Below are 22330 nucleotides of genomic sequence, written 5' to 3'. Positions count from 1 at the left end.
AAAATATTCAAGTTGTTTGCAAGATTTGCCCCGTGAAGTGGGATCCCTGATCTGATTCCATTATGTCTGTTAATCCCCATCTTGAGAATATCGCCTTTAAAGTTCTTGCTATAAACAGTTTTTTTTTAATTCATTTGTGGGATATGCGTGTCACTGGCTAGGCCAGCATTTATTGTCCATCCTTAATTGACCTTGAGGCTGGTGGTGAGCTGCTTTCTTGAACTGCTACATTCATGTGGTGTAGGTACACCACTGTGTTGTTAGGAGGGAGTTCCAGGATTTTGACCCAGTAACAGTGAAGGAACAGCGAAATATTTCCATGTATTGGTGTTCCCATGTGTCTGCTACCCTTGTTCTTCTAAATGGTGGTGGTAGTGGGTTTGGAAGGAGGCTTGGTGAGTTCCTGCAGTGTATTTTGTAGATGGTACACGCTGCTGCTACAGTGCATCAGAGGCGGAGGGAGCGAAGTTTATGGATGTGGTGCCAATCAAGTGGGCTGTTTTGTCCTGGATGGTGTCAAGCTTCTTGAGTATTGTTGGAGCTGCACTCATCCAGGCAAGTGGACAGTATTCCATCACACTCCTGACTTGTGCCTTGTTGATGGTGGAGAGGCTTTGGGGAGACAGGAGATGAGTTACTCGCTGCAGGATTCCTAACCTCCGGCCAGCTTTTGTAGCCACAGTACTTGTTTGGGTAGTCCAGTTCAGTTTCTAGTTGATGGTAACCCCCAGGACGTTAGTAGTGGGGGAATCGGTGATGGTAATGCCATTGAATGTCAAGGGCCAATTCTCCCTTTGGTGGAGATGGTCATTGCCTGCCACTTGTGTGGTGCAAGTGTTACTTGCCACTTGTCAACGCAAGCTTGGATATTGTCCGGGTCTTGCTGTATTTGGACATGGACTGCTTCAGTATTTCTGGAGTTGTGAATGGTGCTAAACGGTCAATCATCAGCGAACATCCCCACTTCTGACCTTATGACGGACGGATGGTCATTGATGAAGTAGCTGAAGATGGTTGAGCCGAGGACACAACTTTGAGGAACTCCTGCAGTGATGCCCTGGAACTGAGATGATTGATCTCCAACAATCTCAACCATCTTCCTTTGTGCTAGGTATGAATCCAACCAGCGGAGATTCCCATTGACTCCAGTTTTGCTAGGGCTCCTTGATGCCACATTCAACCAAATGCTGCCTTGATGTCAAGGGCAGTCACTCTTGCCTCACTTCTGGAATTCAGTGAACCAAGGCTGTAATGAGGTCAGAAGCTGAGTGGCCCTGGTGGAACCCAAACTGTGTCAGTGAGTAGGTTATTACTAAGCAAGTGCTGGCTTGTAACACTTGATGACCCCTTCCATCATTTTACTGATGGAGAGTGGACTGATGGGCGGTAATTGGCCAGGTTGGATTTGTCCTGCTTTTTGTGTACATGGCATCCCTGGGCAATTTTCCACATAGCTGGGTAGATGCACTTGTTGTAGCTGTACAGGAACAGTTTGGCTAGGGCGCACGGCGAGTTCTAAAGCGCTTGCCTTCAGTACTATTGCTGGAATATTGTCAGGGCCCATAGCCTTTGCAGTATCCGGTGTCTTCAGCTGTTTCTTGATATCATGTGGAGTGAATCAAAATGGCCTAAGACTCTTCTTCATCTGTGATGATGGAGACCTCTGGAGGAGGCCGAGATGGATCATCCACTCGGCACTTCTGGTTGAAAATTGTTGTGCCTTGCCTTTTGCACTGATGTGCTGGGCTCCTCCACCATTAAAGATGGAGATATACGTGGATATTTAATTGTCCACCACCATGCTGGAGTGCAGAACTTAAATCTGATCTGTTGGTTTAGGATTGCTTAGCTCTATCACTCGCTGCTTATGCTGATTGGCATGCAAGTAGTCCCATTGTAGCTTCACCAGGTTGACACCTCATTTTTAGGTACGCCTGGTGCTTCTCCTGGCATGCCCGCCTGCACTCTTCATTGAACCAGGATTGATCTCTGGGATGATGGTGATGCTGAAGGGATTATGCTGGGCCATGAAGTTACAGATTGTGGTTGAGGACAGTTCTGCTGTTGATGGCCCACAGTGCCTCACGGCTGCTCTGTCTTGACTTGCTGGATCTGTTCAAAATCTAACCCATTTAGCACAGCGATAGTGCCACACAACATGGAGGGTATCCGCAGTGTGAAGACAGGGCTCTGTCTCTACAAGGAGCTTGCAGTGGTCACTCCTACCAATACTGTCATGGACAGATGCATCTGCGGCAGGCTGGTTGGTGAGGATAAGGTCACGTATGTCTTTCCCTCTTGTTGGTTTCTTCACCACCTGCTGCAGACCCAGTCTAGCTGTTATGTCCATTAGAGCTTGGTCAGTAGTGGTGCTACTGAGCCACTTGTTGATGGACATTTGAAGTCCCTCGCCCAGAGCATTTCACCGGGGTCCCTCCACCAGATGTGTCCCGATTCATGCTTTTCCTCAATGCGGATCAAGATTATCAGCACACAAGGCAGTTCTTAACATGGTCCTGCACGTCCTTTAGTAGCGTGGGCAACCAAGCTGAACCCTCTACCTTCTCAATTATCATGTTGATCCCAGGGTGTCCACCCCATGGTCCGCGATGGGCTTGTTGGTTAAATTCCTCTTGGCGTCCCATGGGGACTGCTCATTTATCCCCTTTCCCCAGCATGTTCTCCTTTACTGTTATATCGTCTGCTCTATATGGCCCTTCAATAGCATATCCATTGCCCTGTAGTTTGTGTATTACTGCCTTAAGTGCTACATCTCTGTGTTGGGTGGTTTCTAGGTCTACAGGGGGTGGCTCCACTTTCGTTCTTGCATGCATGTGTGTCAGTACAACTCCTGACTCAAAAAGTTTCCAAGGATCTCCTTCCGCTGCTCCTTTCGCGAGTTCATTTTTTTTTGTGACCTTCCCACCGGAGTTCACTCTTAGTGTGCTCTGACCTTGTGACTGACCTTGTGGATGTAGTGCTCTTAATTAGTCCCTTCAGTTACCCTTAGTATAGCTTGCAACAGAGATGCTAACGTCGGAGGCTAACCATCTGCTGAGGTAATCGCCAGATATTCAGTGCAGGAATTACAGGTAAACGTGGAATCTGAACATATGGTGTATGACACTGGAAACTCTTAAGGGGTGAGTACATATGCTATGGTTGCCATTTAAGCCTGGTGAGCACTTGTACTGTTGGGCAATTTTACTTTCTTCTGTGTTCCTCTTTTGGGATACCAACTTCCACATCCATTCTTGACCCCCTTCCTGTTCTATGTAACTAGATCCATTTACGTAGATGTCTCTCTCCTCGAGGTGTACGCCAGCCCGAAACCCATGTCCATTGCAGCAAGACCTGGACAATATCCAGGCTTGAGCTAACAAGTGGCAAGTAACATTCGCGTCACACAAGTGTCAGGCAAAGACCATCTCCAAGAGAGAATCCAACCATCACTCCTTGATGTTCAATGGCATTACCACTGCTGAATCCCCTACTATCAACATCCTGGGGGTTACCATTGATCTGAAACTGAACTGGACCAGCGATATAAATACTGTGGCGGCAAGAGCAGGTCAGAGGCTAGAAATTGTGCGACGAATAACTCACCTCCTGACTCCCCAAGCCTGTCTCCACCATCTACAAGGCACAAGTCAGGAGTGTGATGGAATACTCCCCACTTGCCTGAATGAGTGCAGCTCCCACAACAAGCGAGAAGCTTGACACCATCCAGGACAAAGCAGCCCGTTTGATTGGCACCACACCCGCAAACGTTCACTCCCTCCACCACCGACGCACAGTAGCAGCAGTGTGTACCATCTACAAGATGCACTGCAGGAATTCACCAATGCTTCAACAGCACCTTCAAAACCCATGACCACTACTATGTAGAAGGACAAGGGCAGCAGATAGATGGGAATACCACCACCTGGAAGTTCCCCTCCAAGTTGCCCACCATCCTGACTTGGAAATATATTGCTGTTCCTTCATTGTTGCTGGGTCAAAAGCCTGGAACTCCCTTCCTAACAGCACTCTGGGTGTATCTACATCACATGGACTGCAGTGGTTCAAGAAGGCAGCTCACCACCACCTTCTCAAGGGCAGCTAGGGATGGGTAATAAACGCTGGCCCAGCCAGCAAAGCCCTCATCCCGTGAATGAAGTTTTTAAGAAAAAAAACACCTGTAATCTCCCATACACCTTCCTCTGTACAAGTGTGAGGACTTCTTGAGTACAGGAGACTGGCTGATTGCTTTGGTTTGCTCAATCGTTCTGTTTTCAGCGACATTTGATTCAACAATAAAGCCCGCCTGGCTGTTTTAGCATTATTTATGGTGCTGCCCTGAATTCGTCCCTCTTGTAACAGTCTTACTGCTGTGTGACAGGTGAGCAAAGTCGCTGATTGCCCACTGATTAAATATTTCAAAATGCTTCACTGCCCAAAAGGTAGCCCAAAAGCAGATGGCGTTTGCATATAGAATACCCCCTTCTCTATCAGAGACGTATGCTACTGGTCTCCATTTATGGCGCCTTTCTTGAGTTAGCACTGGACTTAGACTTATATTGCTAGCTGCCACCTCCAATTGAAGGGGGATCTTCGGGTCAACAATTTCCAACGTGGGGGCTGCTTGCAACCTTTGTTTAATTTCCTCAAGGCCTGATGCTGTTTTCCCCACCCCCGCCATTCCCAATTGACCCCTTTCCTTAATAGAGCTAGCAGGGGCTGTGTAATTACTGCATAGTCTTTGAGAAACTCCCTATAATACCCTGTCAATCCCAGAAAGGATTTTAGACTATGTGCATCCTCTGGCACTGGTAAATTCTGCACATCCTTGCGCTTAGCTTCATCTGTCCCTCGTTCCCCTAGTGACAAGGTCAATCCTAAAAACTGTACTGTGGTATGTCCTAATTGAGCCTTTCTCGGGTTTACTTTTTACCAGCTTCTTTAAGGATCTCTAGCAGTTCCTCCAATAGTTGTTCATGCTCCTTTTCCTCCTCTGTGTACAACAGGAGGTCATCCTTATACTGTGTCAATTGTTCAGTCTGGCTAAACCCTTGCAGAGCTTTTGCCATACGCTGGTGGAATATGGTGGGACTATTGTGGAGCCCTGGCACTAAACACGTCCATGTGTACTGCTGTTCCTTAAAAGTGAATGCAGATTTGTACTGGTCCTCTTCCTTTACTGACACTAACCAAAATCTATTGGAGATGTCCAGGACTAAATATCTTAGCTGAGGCTGGAATCTGAACCAACAGTTGTGCTGCTGCTACTGTGGGTGAACAACGGGGTATATGTTTGCTAAATACCTGATAGTCAACTGTCAACCGTCATGAGCCGTTGTGTTTCCTGACTGGCCAAATAGGCGAGTTTACATGTGTGGCCAAGGCTTTCGGAACTCCTTGGTCTTGCTCCTTTTCCTCCTCTGTGTACAACAGGAGGTCATCCATATACTGTGTCAATTGTTCAGTCTGGCTAAACCCTTGCAGAGCTTTTGCCATATGCTGGTGGAATATGGTGGGACTATTGTGGAGCCCTGGCACTAAACACGTCCATGTGTACTGCTGTTCCTTAAAAGTGAATGCAGATTTGTACTGGTCCTCTTCCTTGTTTCAATACCTTGTTCTGCTTCCCTGCTGTTTTATTAAATAAATAATAAATAGATCTTAATAAGGAGCCACTGAAGCGTATACTGGGAGTTTAATGAGTTTCTAGGGATAGACCATCGATCAATATTCATGATAAGCCCAATGTCAGCTACCTTGACTACACTTACTCAAAGCCTCTTCCTGTATGGACTCTTCTCCCTGTTTCTCAGTCTTTGTCGTACCCTGTTCAGACGCTTTCAACATGTTTTTATTTCCTCCAATTTAGGATTTCCCGTCATTGTGGTTGACATGGTCTTGGAGCTTGTTCATTCTGTTTCACACAATTCTGCCTGCACACCTTCCCCTCCCTCCCAAAATCATGGTAGGGCTTCCAGCAGCCAACCCCTCTCCCCCTGTCCCATATTCAGTGATGCAACCCCCAAACACACCCCTCCCCTCCCCTCTTAGCATTCTGAAGGAACCATTCCCTTCACAGCACCCAGGTCTGCTGCTTGGTGTTCCCCAACACCCCCTCCCTTTCCATGCAAGTGCAGTAATAATTGCTTATTAAATATTTTTGTGATTTTTAAAAGTTAGTCTGGGAAAATAATGCAAGTGATTGAGAACCTACGGAAGTAACGAGGCAATATTGTTGATTATTTTGGTGCAGTTCTTTCTGGGTGTTTTTTTTCTTCAGAAAGTTAGGTTGTGACTTTTGTGGAACAACCTGTCTTAATTTGTAGGTTCTTTCAACTGATCTTAAAAATCAGTTGGATTTAATGTGAAATGATTGTTTTGTTAAATTTCCTAAAACTGGAATTTCTGCATTTCACTAAGTGTATTCAATTTTTTAATGATACTTGTAGAAATGCAGACACTTCTACAGGAGCAAGTTATTTTGAATGGCAACTTGCAGAATGCTGTGTGTTTTATTAAATAATATTATTTGGAATAGTTCCTACTATTTTTTTAATATTCAAATATCTGAACTACAAACCACTGAATGATCTCCTTTTCTCCTCTTCCCACTTTTTTTTGTTGTTGTTGTAGGGATTGGGTGTAAACAGGAACTTCAGTGGCTACGAAACAAATATACCAGTGACATATGGAGGAAACGATGAAGATACCTGGGACTAACTCCAATACCTAATTTGCTTAGAACTCTAAATCAATGTCCTCTAAAGATTACTAGTATTAGTAATTTGAAGAAAGTTTTCATTGTTGACTTGTTTTGTAGGGAACTTATTTCTAAGATTGTAATGTTTACATTCAGTTGTGCACATTTTTGCTTTAATATTTAAGTTGTATCACAGTGGTCAGATATTGCAATGCCTTTTTTGGTTATCTGTATAACTTGGGATATTAAAGTGCAAGATAGGGTCAATGTTTGTTTAGTGATTTGCAAAGTCCATTATGTCTCATTATTTTTGAATGTGGTCTTTAATTTGAAGGGGAAGCCATGCCACCTCCATACACTGTTTACATAGGATTATAGTTAGTTAAGTGTACATTACCATTAACAACAGCTTGCATTTATTTAATATAAAACTAATCTGAAGGTGCTTAACAAGGACGTTATTGAACAGCACAAAAGGTGCACGAAAGCCAGCAGTCAACATGAAACGCTCAGTGCTGCCGAGGTGCAAACGCTCGTGTGCGCATGCGCAAGGGTGCACAAAACTGAGTCAAATAAGCAGATATTAGGACAAGTGATTGAAATATTGGGCACAGAGATAGCTCTTAAGGAGCATCTTAAAGGAGAATAGGGAGAGAATCTAGAGCCTAGGGTCTATGCAGCTGAAGGCATGGCCACCAATAGTCGAGCCCTTATGTTGGAGTTGGAGGAAGCAAGACTGAGGCTTTGGGTTTGATACTGATTTTCTGGTGTGCACTAGTTGGAGTCATGCCAAGCACAAAGGAAGATGGTTGTGATTGTTGGAGGTCAGTCATCTCAGCTCCATGACATCGCTGCAGGAGTTCCTCAGGGTTGTGTCTTCAGCCCAACCATCTTCAGCTGCTTCATGAGTGACCTTCCTTCCATCATAAGGTCAGGAGTAGGGATGTTCGTTGCTGATTGCACAATGTTTAGCACCATTCTTGACTCCTCAGATACTGAAGCAGTCCATGCCCAAATGCAGCAAGACCTGGATGATATCCAAGCTTGGCTGACACAGAAGTGTCAGGCAATGACCATCTCCAACAAGAGAAAATCCAACCATTGTCCCTTAATGTGCAATGGCATTACTATCACTGAATCCCCCACCATCAACATCCTGAGGGTTACCATTGACTGGAAACTAAACTAGACTAGCCATATAAATACCTGTGGCTACAAGAGCAGGTCAGAGGCTAGGAATCGTGTGACGAGTAACCCCCCTCCTGCTCCCCAAAGCCTGTCCACCATCTACAAAGCACAAGTCAGGAGTGTGATGGAATACTCCCCACTTGCCTGGGTGAGTGCAGCTCTCACAGCACTCAAGAAGCTTGACACTGTCCAGAACAAAGCAGCCTGTTTGATTGGCACCACATCCACAAACATTCTCTCCCTCCACCACTGTTGCACAGTAGCAGCAGTGAGTACCATCTACAAGATACGCTGCAGGAGTTCACCAAGGCTCCTTTGACTGCTACCATCTAGAAGGACAAGGGCAGCAGATAGATGGGGACACCACCTGGAAGTTCCCGTCCAAATCGCTCACCATCCTAACTTGGAAATATGTCACTGTTCCTTCACTCGCTGGGTCAAAATCCATGAACTCCCTTCCGAACTGCACTGTGGGTGTACCTGCACCACATGGACTGCAGTGGCTCAAGAAGGCAGCTCACCACCACCACCTCGATCGAGGACAACTAGGTATGGGCAATAAATGCTGGCCCAGCCAGCGAAGCGCTCATCCCATGAATAATAAAAAGAAGTGTAATGAGCCAATCCTGAGTTTGCTAATAGCTACACTAACAAGATTATCAGCTAAACTCAATGTGGCTCTTTTACATTTGCTCGAAGTAGTATACATTCGTATGCAGGGATCCGTTCTCTGCAAACAAAGGAATATGTTCAAATCATGCACCTTTTTTGAACCACCCAGGAGTCTGGGGAGCTATAGCTTCGCATTGTTTTCTCATGGCAACACCTCAGCCAATCAGATGATTTGCCAATTAATTGGCACCCTTTCTACTGTGGTATAAAATGTTATCATTGTTTTAAATTTGGCATTTTTTCATTTGTCTTGAGTGGAAGATGAATTGTTTCTGCAGCATATCTCTTCAGCAGTATTCAACTTCAGTTATATTGAGATTTGGGATTGCTCTCCTTGAGTGGAGGAGGCTAAGGTAACTTTTTAATCAAGGTGAAAATTGAGGGTTTTTATAGGAAGACACTTAACTGCAGGAAGAAGGGTTGGTACAGAATCATAGAATTGGTACAGCACAGGAGGAAGCTATTGAGCCCATGTAGGCTTCCTGCATAAGCAATTTAGCTGGTCCCACAAACTTGCCCTTTCCCTGTACCCCAGAAAATTATTTTCTCTAAGTGCTTCTCCAATTCCCTTTTGAAAGCTGTTATTGAATCCACCTCCTCTAGCCTTTCAGGCAGTGCATTCTAAATAGCAACCACTTGCCATGTAAAATTTTCCTTCTTCTCACATTTGATTCTTTTGCCAATCACTTTAACCAATGGGCACGGATTCTAACAGCAAAATTTTTTTCATGCAACAAGTTGTTAGGATCTAGAAGCAAATACAATATTCATTTTCAAAAAGGAATTGGTTTGTGCTTGATTGAAAAGAATATTTTTTTATGGGGAAGGAACAAGAGAGTATTACTAGTGGATAGTTCTTTCAAAGTTCCCACACAGGCATAGCATGCTGATTGGCAGCCGTCTGTGCTGTGTGACTGATGCATCCTGGCCTGAGAGTGAATTATTAAAATCAGCTGCCATAATTTTATTATTCTCAGTCACTGCCCTGATCTAGCTACAGATCTTATCTTCCTTTTCACACCTATCTTGGGTCTGTAAATCAACCCTGTTAACTTTTTTTTCACTTTTAATTTCTAGCTACATACACTCAGAATATTGTTTATATACGTCAGTGCTCTCTACAACTACATGTATTCCCTCCTCCACCAATATTGCTGTTACTCTTCATAGTAATTTATGGCACAGGAGGCGGCCATATGAGCCATTGAGACTATGTCTGTTCCCCATGGAGCAAAAAGTCCCATTCCTCTGCTCTATCCCCATATCCCTGCAAGTTTAGTTCCTTCAAGTGCCCATCCAGTTTCTTTTTAATTATAAACTAAAACAAAAATACCTGGAAAAACTCAGCAGATCTAACAGCATCTGTGGAGAGGAATACAGTTAATGTACCGAGTCTGAATGACTCTTCATCAGAACTAAGGAAAAATAGAAAAGAGGTAAAATATAAGCTGGTTTAAGGGGGTGGGGGGGGGGGGACAGGTAGAGCTGACTAGAGAGCCAGTGATAGGTGGAGATTGTCAAAAGATGTCAAAGACAAAAGAGGTGTTGACGGTGGTGATATTAGCTAAGGAATGTGCAAATGGTGACATTAAGGGTAGAAAGCAGGACAAGCAAGGTAGAGATAGCCCTAGTGAGGGTGGGGTGGGGGGGGGGAAGGGATCAAAATAGGCTAAAAGGTAGAGAGAAAACAATGGATGGAAATACATTTAAAATAATGGAAATAGGAGGGTAAAGAAAAATATATATAAATTATTGGAAAAAGGGGGATCAGAAAGGGGGTGGGGATGGAAGAGAGAGTTCATGATCTAAAGTTGTTGAACTCAATATTCGGTCCGGAAGGCTGTAAAGTGCCTAGTCGGAAGATGAGGTGCTGTTCCTCCAGTTTGCGTTGAGCTTCAGTGGAACGTTGCAGCAGGCCAAGGATGGACATGTGGGCATGAGAGCAGGGTGGTGTGTTGAAATGGCAAGCGACAGGGAGGTCTGGGTCATGCTTGCAGACTTTTATCTTTTTAATTATTGATTGTCTCTGCTTCCGCTATCCTTGTGGGCAGCAAGCTTCTGGACATTACCACTTACTGTTTAAACAAAAAATCTTTCTTCCATTACTCCAATTCTCTTTCTCAAAATCTTAAATCTATGTCCTTGTTCTGTCATCTCATGGAAACCATTTTTCCTTGTCTACCTTATCCAAACCTGCCAATCTTTTAGACCTCTATCAAAACTTACCTCAATCTCCTTTGCTTCAAGGAGAACAACCTCAGATTCTCCAGCCTAATCTTATACTACAATCACCATTCCTGCAATCAGTCTGATAAATCTCATCCTTTCAAGGATACACACATCTTCCTTCTATGATTTGATAGCAGTGATTATCGACATGAAGAGAACCACAGTTTCAAAGCATACTGGTTGTAGTTTTGAAGCTCTTATCTAGTATCTCCTCAATAAAAAAAATTCTAACCCAGTGTATTCATTTTCTAGTTCTTCTCAGTTTCCAGTCAAGAACTCTAGTGCTATTAAATCAATATCTTCCTATAACAAAATTGTGGGCAATAATCTGGAATGGTTAGCATCTTTATCCCATCTTTATTTCTCTAGCTTCTGCTTGTTAATGGTCTGCTATATTTTCCCCCTCTATTCCACATATTGTATGCTGTCTTTTTTGCAAAGTTTTTATTTGTATACTAATCACTTTTCCCTACTTGCTCTTTCTCATTGCTTTATTTTCCCTGTATTGCCCTTTTTAGATCAGAAGATTCTTAAGTTCATTGTTTATATTTCTGTCAGTACGTTAGCTTGCTTCCTGTTCAGGCACAACCTAACCTTGCAGAGGACCTCCTACCTTCCCAGAACAGATGCTAATGCCTTATACCTTTCTTGCATACCCTTTTACCTATGTGTTGAATTCCCTAATTATCTCATCCTCTATTTTAAAGAATAAGAAATAAGAGCAGGGGAATTGATGGCATAGTGGTGGAATTTGAATTCAATAAAAATCTGGAATTAAATGTCATCATTAAACCATTGTCCATTGTTGGAGAAAACCATCTGGTTCACTAATGTCTTTTGAGAAGGCAATCTTCTGTCCTTACCTGGTCTGGCCTATATGTGACTCCAGACCCACAGCAATGGGGTTGATCCTTCAATGCTGAACTGGCCTAGCAAGCCACTTGGTTGTAGCAAACCGCTACAAAGCTTCAAAAAAGGAATAAAACCGTGCAGCCGATCCAGCATCGACCCAGGCACCGGAATCAACAATGGAAAACTCAGCCCTGCTCAACCTGCAAACTCCTCTTTACTAACATTTGGGGGCTTGTGCTAAAATTAGGAGAGTTTTCTCACAGATGAGTCAAGCCTGACGTAGTCAACCTCACGGAATCATACCTTACAGATAATGTCCCAGTCATCGTCATCAGATAATGTCCTGTCCCAGCGGCAGGATAGACCCAGCAGAGGTGACAGCACAGTGGTATACAGTTGGGATGGAGTTTCCCTAGGAATCCCCAACATCGACTCTGGACCTCATGAAGTTTCCTGGCATTAGGTCAAGCATGGGCAAGGAAACTTCCTGCTGATTACCACGTACCACCCCCTCAGCTGATGAATCAGTGTTCCTCCATTTGGAGGAAGCACTGAGGATGGCAAGGGTGCAGAATATACTTTGGCTGCTGGACTTCAATGTCCATCAGCAAAGGTGGCTGAGTACTAAAGGACATAGCTGTAAGACTGCTAGGCTGTGAGAGAACCAACAAGAGGGAAAAACATACTTGACCTTATCCTTACCAGCCTGCCTGCCGCAGATGCATCTGTTGTGACGGTATCAGTGGGAGTGACCACTGCACAGTCATTGTGGAGACAAAGTCCCGCCTTCACATTGAGGATACCCTCCATCGTGTTTGGCACTACTACCGTGCCAAATGGGATAGATTTTGAATAGATTTAGCAACTCAAGACTGGGCATCCATGAGGCGCTGTGGGCCGTCAGCAGCAGAATTGTACTCAAACATAATCTGTAAGCTCATGGCCCGGCATATCCCCCATTCTACCATTACCATCAAGCCACCATGGCTCAATGAAGAGTGCAGGAGCAGCACCAGGCATGCCTAAAAATGAGGTGTCAACCTGGTGAAGCTATAACACAGGACTACTTGCGTGCCAAACACCATAAGCAGCAAGTGATAGACAGAACTAAGCAATCCTATATCCAACCCATAACCAACAGATCAGATCTAAGCTCTGCAGACCTGCCACATCCAGTAATGAATGGTGGTGGACAACTAACAACTCTCTGGAGGAGGGTTCACCAATATCCCTATCCTCAATGATGGGGGAGCCCAGCACATCAGTGCAAAAGATAAGGTTGAAGCATTCGCAACAATCTTCAGCCAAAATGGCCGAGTAGCTGATTCAGCTTGGCCTCCTCCAGAGATCCCCAGCTTCACAGATGCCAGTCTTCAGCTACATGATATCAAGAAATGGCTGAAGGCACTGGATACTGCAATGCCTATGGGCCTTGACAATATTCCGGCAATAGTACTGAAGACTTGTGCTCCAGAAATTGCCGCGCCCCTAGCCAATCTGTTCCAGTATAGCTACAACAATGGCATCTACCCGCTTGCCCCCCCCCCCCCCCCCCCCCCCCCCCCGAACCTGCCCGACGAGGGCAAAATCCTGGCCCCTGAGAATTCAAAAATCTGTCTATCCCAGAATTAAATGCATTCAACGATGGAGCATTCGCAACCCTCTGGAGTAGAGAATTCCAACGATTTATAACCCTTTGAATGAAATATTTTCTCCCCATCTCAGTCCTAATTGATCAGCCCCTTATCTTGAGATTGTGCTTCCATGTTTTAGATTCGCCAATCAAGGGAAACAGTCTCTCAGCGTCCACCCTATCAAGCCCCTTCACAATTTTATAGATTTCAGTGAGATCATGCCTCATTCTTCTAAGCTGTAGGGAATGTAAGCCCAATTTACTTAGCCTTTCATCATACAACCCCCCTCATCCCAGATACCAATTTAGTGAACCTTTGTTGTACTATCTCCAATGCAAGTATATCCTTTCTTAAATGTGGACACCAAAACCACACACAGCATTCTAGATGTGGTCTCACCAAAACCCTGCACAACTGTAGCAAGATTTCTTTATTCTTGTAACCCAATCCCCTTGCAATAAAGGCCAACATGACATGTGCCTTCCTAGTTAATCGCTGCGCCTGCATGCTAACTTTGTGTTCCTTGTACAAGCATGCCCAAGTCTCTGAACATAAACACATATAAGTTTCTCACCTTCTAAAAAATATTCTGCATTTTTATTCTTACAACTAAAGTGAATAACTTCACACTTCCCTGTATTATTACTCCATCTGCTATCCTGTTGCCCACACACCTAACCTGTCTATATCTCTGCAGCCTCGCTGTGTTCTCCCCACAGCTTAACTTTCCACCTAGGTTGGTATCATAGGCAAACTTTGATACATGACTCTGTCTCTTCACCTAAGTCATTAATCTCGATTGTAAATAGCTGAGGCCCCAGCACTGATCCTTGTGGAACTCCATTATTCACTGCCTGCCAGCATGAAAAAGCACTGTTTATAGCCACTCTGTTTTCTATCTATTAATAATTCTCTATCCATGTTAATATATTATCCCCAATCCCATGAGCCCTTGTCTTGCCGTTTAACTTTTTGTGCAGCACCTTATCAAATGCCTTTTGGAAATCCAGGTATACTAGATATACTGGTTCCCCTTTATCTGCCCTACTAGTTACATCCTCAAATAAATTCATTAAATTTGTCAAACAGGATTTTCCTTTAGTAAAACTATGTTGAGTTGTTTAATCATAATATGCTTATCTAATCATAATGGATTCCAGCACTTTCCTAACAACTGATGTTAGGTTAACTGGCCTGTAGTTCACTGTATTCTCTCTCCCTCCTTTCTTGAAAAGCAGTATAACATTTGTCAACTTCCAATCTTATGGGACCACTCATGAATCTAAGGAATTTTGGAAAATCATAGCTAGCACATCCACTATCTTTGTAGCTATGTCTTTCAGAACCCTAGAATGTAGGCCATCAGATCCCAGGGATTTGTTGGATTTTGGTCCCTCCAATTTCTTTAGTGCTTAATCTCTGCTGATACTAATATTAATATTCCTAATTTCCTCACTTTTTATCCTTGTTATCTAGCATGTGACGTGCTTTCTAATTTTTTAAACTATTACAAGACTTAAGGTCTTTTCCTTCTATGTTGTTGGCTATCCTGTAGATCACAATGCCTGACTGCTCTCTGATCTCTTCCATAATTTCTTTAAGTGTTTTCAAAAGGCACCTTACACTAGCCATGGGGAAGGAACTAAATATTCAGCACTCTCCGCTGCAGTGGGGGATGGTCTCCACTCCTCCCACTCTTAAGTCTCCAGCTACTGTGCTACATACGAACATACAAAATAGGAGCAGAAGTAGGCCATTCAGCCCCTCAAGCCTGCTCCGCCATTTAATAAGATCATGGCTGATTTGTTTGTGTTTTAGATTCCATATTCCCCAGTAACCTTTGATTTCCTTGCCTAACAAGAATCTAGCTACCTCCACCTTAAAAATAATATTCAATAACCCTGCCTCCACTGCCTTCTGAGGCAGAGTGTTGTGAAGTTGCATGACCCTCTAAGAGAAAATAAAATCCTCCTCATCTCTGCCCTAAAATGGCAACCCCTTAGTTCTGGATTCACCCATAAGAGGAAACATCCTTTCCATGTCCAGCTTGTCAAGACTGTTCAGGATGTTATATATTTCAATCAAGTCAATCGTCAATCTTCTAAACTCCAGTGGAAACAAGCCCAGCCTGTCAAGCTAATCCTCATAAGACAACCCACTCATTCCAGGTATCAATCCTCCTCTGAACTGCCTCCAAAGCATTTACATCATTCCTTAATAAGGAGACCAAAATTGCACACAGTATTTGAGAAGTGGCCTCACCAATGCCCTGTATAACTGAAGGTTAACATCCTTTTATGTTCAATTCCTCTCGTAATAAAGGATAGCATTCCATTAGCCTTCTTAATTACTTCTTGTATCTGCATACTTTTTGTGACTCATGCACTCAAATGCCTAGATTCCTCTGAACCTCGGAATTCTGCAGCCATTCTCTTCCTGCCAAAGTGAACAACTTCACATTTTCCTACATTATACTCCATCTGCCAGATTTTTGCCCACTCACTCACTCAACCCATCTATATCTGTCTTTAACCTCCTTATGTCCTCTTCACAACATACTTTCCTACCTATCTTTGTGTCATCTGCAAATTTAGCTACCATGCCTTCACTTCCCTCATATAATTGATATAAGTTGAAAAAAATTGAGGCCCCAGCACAGACCCCTGCAGGACTCCACTCATCGCATCCTGCCAATCAGAAAAAGACCCATTAATGCATACTCTGTTTTCTGCCAGCTAGCCAAGCTTCTATCCATGCTAATATGTTACCCCCTATATCATGGGCTTTTATTTTCGCAACAACCTTTGATGTGGCACATTATTAAATGCCACCTGGAAATCCAAGTACAGCACATCTACAGACTCCCCTTTGTCCACAGCACATGTTACTTCTTCAAAGAACTCCAATAAATTGGTTAAGCGTAATTTCCCTTTCACAAAACCATGCTGACTCTTCCCGATTACCTTAAGTTTTTCTAAGTGCCCAGCTACAACCTCCTTAAGGCAAAACTGTTTTTAACAGTGTTTCTAGCTGAATTACTACACTGTTCCCTCAGCTTGAGCTAGTTCAAGTGTTTTGGTGTCAGTGTAATTGATTTGATTTTCCTGCCAAGGGTTTTCATCCTTACCACAGTACTTCAAACTTTTTTGCGAGGCTAATTTTTTTCTGGGAATTGTTATCTCATCCTGTTCCCCGTCACTTTCCTGATCTATAGATAGTTATTGCTCTTTTACCACTGCCTGCTTTCTACCTCAGCATTTTGACAACACTCCAAAAAACCCTCCCCCTTTCTATGGTTTCAAAATTTTAATCAATTGGATCTCAAGTTCTGAAATATTGAGTTCAGTTAATTTCATTTAGAGAAATTTTCTACAGCCATGTCATAGTTAACATCTGCTATTCAAAACCCCTACATCCTGAAGAAACCGCATGTCACTCCCTTCATGTGCTGGCTTATCACAAATGTTACGTTCATTGTAAGTTTTACTAATAATTTCAATTAAATTACTTCATTCCACCATTTCCCCTTGGCTCCTAATTCCCAAAATTCCTATTTTTTAAGGCCTGTTTCCACTGTACTCATCATTGCTCATTGTATTTATTCTTGCTAGTACTTTCTTATACTCTTAATCAAACTAGGTCACAAACTGAATCCATTGGGGCTATATTAATTATGGCCTATTTTGGGGGGCAAGCTGACAGTATGCTTCCAGTAGTGCCTGAGCTGAGAGGCTTGAGGACCATTTTAATCAGTTTTCAGTTTTTTCTCAAGATTTTACAATTGCTATTGAAATTATCCATGGATTTCTTCTAGAATGACTTTTATGCTGCTCTGATTTATGGTGTTGCTGCCTTTAGCTGAGCTCAATACATATATCTGTTCTGGTAAAATACAGTTGTTTTTTTTACCCAAATGGATTCTGCTGAGCAGAGCAACAAAGGAGTGATGCTAGCAACAGAGGTCAGGAGCGGCCAGCCCAAAATCTAAATCATGTTGGGTGTTCACAACAGTTGAAGCCTGCCCACTGGCAGGACAGACCCAGCAGAGATGGCAGCACAATGGTATGCAGTCAGGAGGAAGTTGCTCTAGGAGTCCTCAACATTGATTCCCGATCCCATGAAGTCTCATGGCATCAGGTCAAACATGGGCAAGGAAACCTCCTGCTGATTACCACGTACCACCCTCCCTCAGCTGATGAATCAGTGTTCCCCTTGTTAAACATCACTTGGAGGAAGCACTGAGGGTGGCAAGGGTGCAGAATGTTCACTGGGTGGGGAACTTCAATGTCCATCACCAAGAGTAGCTTCGTAGAACCACTACTGACTGAGCTGGCCGAGTATAAAATACACAGCTGCTAGTCTAGGTCTGTGGCAGGTGGTGAGGGAACCAACAAGAGGGAAAAACACAATTAACCTCATCCTCACCGACCTGCCTGCCGCAGATGCATCTGTCCATGACAGTACCAATAGGAGTGACCACCGTACAGTCATTGTGGAGACGAAGCCTTCACATTGAGGATACCCTCCATCGTGTTGTGTGGCACTACCGCCTTGCTAAATGGGATAGATTTTGAACAGATTTAGCAAGTCAAGACTCGGCATCCATGAGGCGCTGTGGGCCATCAGCAGAATTGTACTCGAACACAATCTGTAACCTCATGGCCCAGCATATCCCCCACTCTAGCATTACCATCAAGCCATGGGATCAACCGTGCTTCAATGAAGAGTGCAGGAGGACATGCCAGGAACAGCACCAGGCAAACTTAAAAATGAGGTGAAGCCAAAACAGGACTACTTGTGTGCCAAACAGCATAAGCAGCAAGTGATAGAGCTAAGCGATCCCACAACCAACTGATCAATCTAAGATCTGTAGTCCTGCCACATCCAGTTGCGAATGGTGGTGGACAATTAAACAACTCACTGAGGGAGGAGGCTCTACAAATATCCCTATCCTCAATGATGGGGGAGCCCAGCACATCAGTGCAAAAGATAAGGCTGAAGCATTTGCTACAGTCTTCAGCCAGAAGTGCCGAGTGGATGATCCATCTTGGCCTCCTCCGGAGGCCCCCAGCATCACAGATGCCAGTCTGAAGGCACTGGATGCTGCAAAGGCTATGGACCCTAACAATATTCTGGCAATAGTATTGAAGACTTCTGGCTGAGAACTTGCCACACCCCTAGCCAAACTGTTCCAGTACAGCTACAGCACTGGCATTTACCCGGCTATGTGGAAAATTGCCCAGGTACGTCCTGTACACAAAAAGCAGGACAAATCCTACCCAGCCAATGACCGCCCCATCAGTCTACTCTCGATCATCAGTAAAGTAATGGAAGGGATCATCAACATTGCTATCAAGCGACACTTGCTTAGCAATAACCCGCTCACTGATGCACAGTTTGGGTTCCACTCAGGGCCACTCAGATCCTGACGTCATTACAACCTTGTTTCAAACATGGATAAAAGAGCTGAACTCCCAAGCTAAGGTCAGAGTGAATGCCCTTGACATTAGGGCAGCATTTGACTGATTGTGGCATTAAGGGGCCCTAGCAAAACTGGAGTCAGTGGGTATCAGGGAGAAAACTCTCCACTGGTTGGAGTCATACCTAGCACAAAGGAAGATGGTTGTGGTTGTTGGAGGCAGTCATCTCAGCTCCAGGACATCACTGCAGGAGTTCCTCAGGGTAATGTCCTAGGCCCAACCATCTTCAACTGCTTCATGAATGACCTTCCTTCCATCATAAGGTCAAAATGGGGATTTTTGCTGATGATTGCACAATGTTCAGCACCATTCATGACTCCTCAGATACTGAAGCAGTCCATGTCCAAATGCAGCAAGACCTGGATGATATCCAGGCTCGGGCTGACAAGTGGTAAGTAACATTCGTGCCACACAAGTGTCAGGCAATGACCATCTCCAACAAGAGAGAATCCAGCCATCGCCCCTTGATGTTCAATGACATTACCATCACTGAATCCTCCACTATCAGCATCCTGGGAGGTTACCATTGATCAGAAACTGAACTTGACTAGCCATATAAATACCTGTGGCTACAAGAGCAGGTCAGAGGCTTGGAAACGTGCGACGAGTAACCCCCCCTCCTGCTCCCCAAAGCCTGTCGACCATCTACAAGGCACAAGTCAGGAGTGTGGTGTAATACTCCTCACTTGCCTAGATGAGTGCAACTCCTACAACATTGAAGTAGCTGGACACCATCCAAGACAAAGTAGTCCACTTGATTGGCACCACATCCACAAACATTCATTCACTCCCTCCACCATTGACGCACAGTAACAGCAGTGTGTACTATCTACAAGATGCACCGCAGGAATTCATCAAGGCTCCTCAGACAGCACCTTCCAAACCCATGACCACGACCACCCAGAAGGACAAGGGCAGCAGATAGATGGGAACACCACCACCTGGAGGTTCCCCTCCAAGTAGCTCACCATACTGACTTGTAAATATATCACTGGTCCTTCACTGTCGCTGGGTCAAAATCCTGGAATTCCCTTCCTAACAGCCCTGTGGGTGTACCTACACCACATAGACAACAGCGGTTCAAGAAGGCAGCTCACCACCACCTTCTCAAGGGCAACTAAGGATGGATAATAAATGCTGGCCCAGCCAGCGAAGCCCACATCCTGTGAATGAATAAAAATAATTAACCTATATCTTGCAACTAATACATAATTCTGATTGCTAATTAGCATAGATCAAATTACATTCGCGATAATGGTTCTGGGGCTGAGGAATTTCAGTTAGGCATTTAGATTAGAGAAGTTGGGGCTGGTCTCCTTGGACAAGAGAAGATTAAGAGGAGATTTGATAGAGGTGCTTAAAATCATGAGGGGTCTTGTTAAAATTGATAGAAATTGTTAATGTTGGCAGAAGGCTAGAGAACAAGAGGACACCAATTTATGGGATTGGCATAAGATGCAATGGTGACATGAGAAAACCCTTTTTATGCAATGAGTGGTTAGGACCTGGAATGCACTGCCTGAGAGTGTGCAGGAGCCAGATTCAATAAGGGCTTTCAAAAGAAAATTGGATCACTTTCTGAAGAGAAAAGATTTGCAGAGCTACAGGGAAAAGGCAGGTGAGTGGCACTAGGTGAGCTGTTCTTGCAGAGTCAGCATGGACATGATGGGCTAAATGGTGTCCTGCTATGCTGTAACCATTCTATCATACATGGCTACTAATGAATGGGTGAATTGGGCATTATGACATTTAGTTACTTGTTAACTGCATTTGGAAGGCTTGATAAGCCAACTGGTCTTCTGTCCATCACTTTTAACAATGACAGCAACTATGTGTATGAATATACATACGAACATATGTACGAGCATACGAATTAGGAGCGGGAGTAGCCACTCAGCCCCTTAAGCCTGCTCTGCCATTCAATAAAATCATGGCTGATCTGATTGTAACCCCAACTCCACATTCGTGCCTATCCCCGATAACCTTTCACCCCCATGTTAATCAAGAATCTATCTAGCTCTGCCTTTAAAGTATTCAAAGACACTGCTTCCACTGCCTTTTGAGGAAGAGAGTTTCAAAGAAAACTGAGAGAAAAAATTCTTCTCATCTCTGTTTTAAATGAGCAACCCTTAATTTTTCAACCATGACCCCTAGTTTTAGATTCTCTCACAAGAGGAAACATCCTCTCCACCCCTACTCTGTCAAGACTCCTCAGGATCTTAAAGGTTTTGATCAAGTTAGCTCTTTTCTGAACTGCAATCTATACAAGTATAACCTGTCCAACCTTTTCACAAAAGACAATTCACCCATTCCTGGTCTAGTAAAATTCTATGAACTGCTTCCAATGCATTTACATCCTTCCTTAAGTAAGGAGACCAATACTCAGCACTCCAGATGTTGTCTCACCAATGCCCTGTCCAACTGAAGCATAACCTCCCTACATTTGTAATCAATTCCCCTCACAATAAGTGATAACATTCTATTAGCTTTCCTAATTACTTGCCGTACCTGCAAATTAACCTTTTGTGATTCATGCACTAGGAACACTTTTAACATAGTAAAATATACCAAAATACTTCACACAAACATAATCAGGCAAAAATTGACACACAGCTAAAAACAATATTAAGATAGGCGACTAAAATCTTCATCAGAGAGGTGGATTTTAAAGAGTGTTCTAAAGGTGGAGAGAGACATGGCCAGTCACGATGGGATAAAAGTAATGAGGGATTCACAAGAGCCCAAAGTTGGAGAGACACTATGTTGTGGGATGGTTGTCATTCCAGAGCACGTTATGGAGTTGGGGATGAGAATTTTATATTATGTGACATGGTGAGTCACTGAGCATAGCTGACTTGCTGCATGATAGTATATGGGCAGCAAAACCTTTGATGACCTGAAGTTTATAGAGCATGAAGGATAGGCAGCCGGCCATGAGAGCGTTGAAATAGTCAAGCCTGGACCTGACAAAGGCATTCATGTTCATACCAGCTGCTCATGATGAACTGTCATTGTATTTGTACAGCTGTTTTCACGTGAGAGGAATAGACAGAATTGAGATCTATGGAAAGTGAAAGCAAGAGAATGGAGACATATGGAGAGGGGAAGACAAGAATTCAGAACTCAAAGATAGCAGGGAAAGTAGAGTTGTGACCCATTGTATGAGACAGGAAGAGACAAGTTCCGCAGGTGGAGAGTGGGAAAGTCAAAACGCGGGAGAAATTTAGAGATAAAAGCAAAATACTGGCAATGCTGGAAATCTGAAACAAAAACAGAAAATGCTGGAAAAACTCAGCAGGTCTAACAGCATCTGTGGAGAGAAAAACAGAGTTAACATTTCAAGTCCATATGACCCTTCTTCAGAGGTTCAGTAATGTTAATGAAGAAGCTCAGTCGAATTGGGGAAGCTTCCTTCAAAGAGAACGCAGAAAGAAAAAAACAAAAAAACTGCGGAGGCTGGAAATCCAAAACAAAAACAAAAACAGAATTACCTGGAAAAACTCAGCAGGTCTGGCAGCATCGGCGGAGAAGAAAAGAGTTGATGTTTCGAGTCCTCATGACCCTTCAACAGAACT

At 43.8% G+C, this 22330-nt stretch overlaps 1 protein-coding gene across 9 annotated transcripts in view; it reads left to right on the top strand.

Annotated features, from left to right (window-relative positions):
- ddx4 (DEAD (Asp-Glu-Ala-Asp) box polypeptide 4) overlaps positions 1 to 6967 on the top strand; it is a 172938-nt gene extending 165971 nt beyond the window's left edge. For all 9 annotated transcript variants that reach the window (XM_041193870.1, XM_041194199.1, XM_041194283.1 and 6 more), the window contains one exon: positions 6634 to 6967. In XM_041193870.1, the coding sequence (XP_041049804.1) occupies positions 6634 to 6720 (87 nt within the window). In that variant the 3' untranslated portion in view covers positions 6721 to 6967. The remainder of the gene's footprint in view (positions 1 to 6633) is intronic.
- The last annotated feature ends 15363 nt before the right edge of the window (positions 6968 to 22330 follow it).

Source organism: Carcharodon carcharias, chromosome 1 (assembly GCF_017639515.1).
Source record: "Carcharodon carcharias isolate sCarCar2 chromosome 1, sCarCar2.pri, whole genome shotgun sequence".
Classification (NCBI taxonomy): domain Eukaryota; kingdom Metazoa; phylum Chordata; class Chondrichthyes; order Lamniformes; family Lamnidae; genus Carcharodon; species Carcharodon carcharias.
Note: the sequence above shows the minus strand (reverse complement) of the source record. Positions and strands in the feature narration are given on the sequence as shown.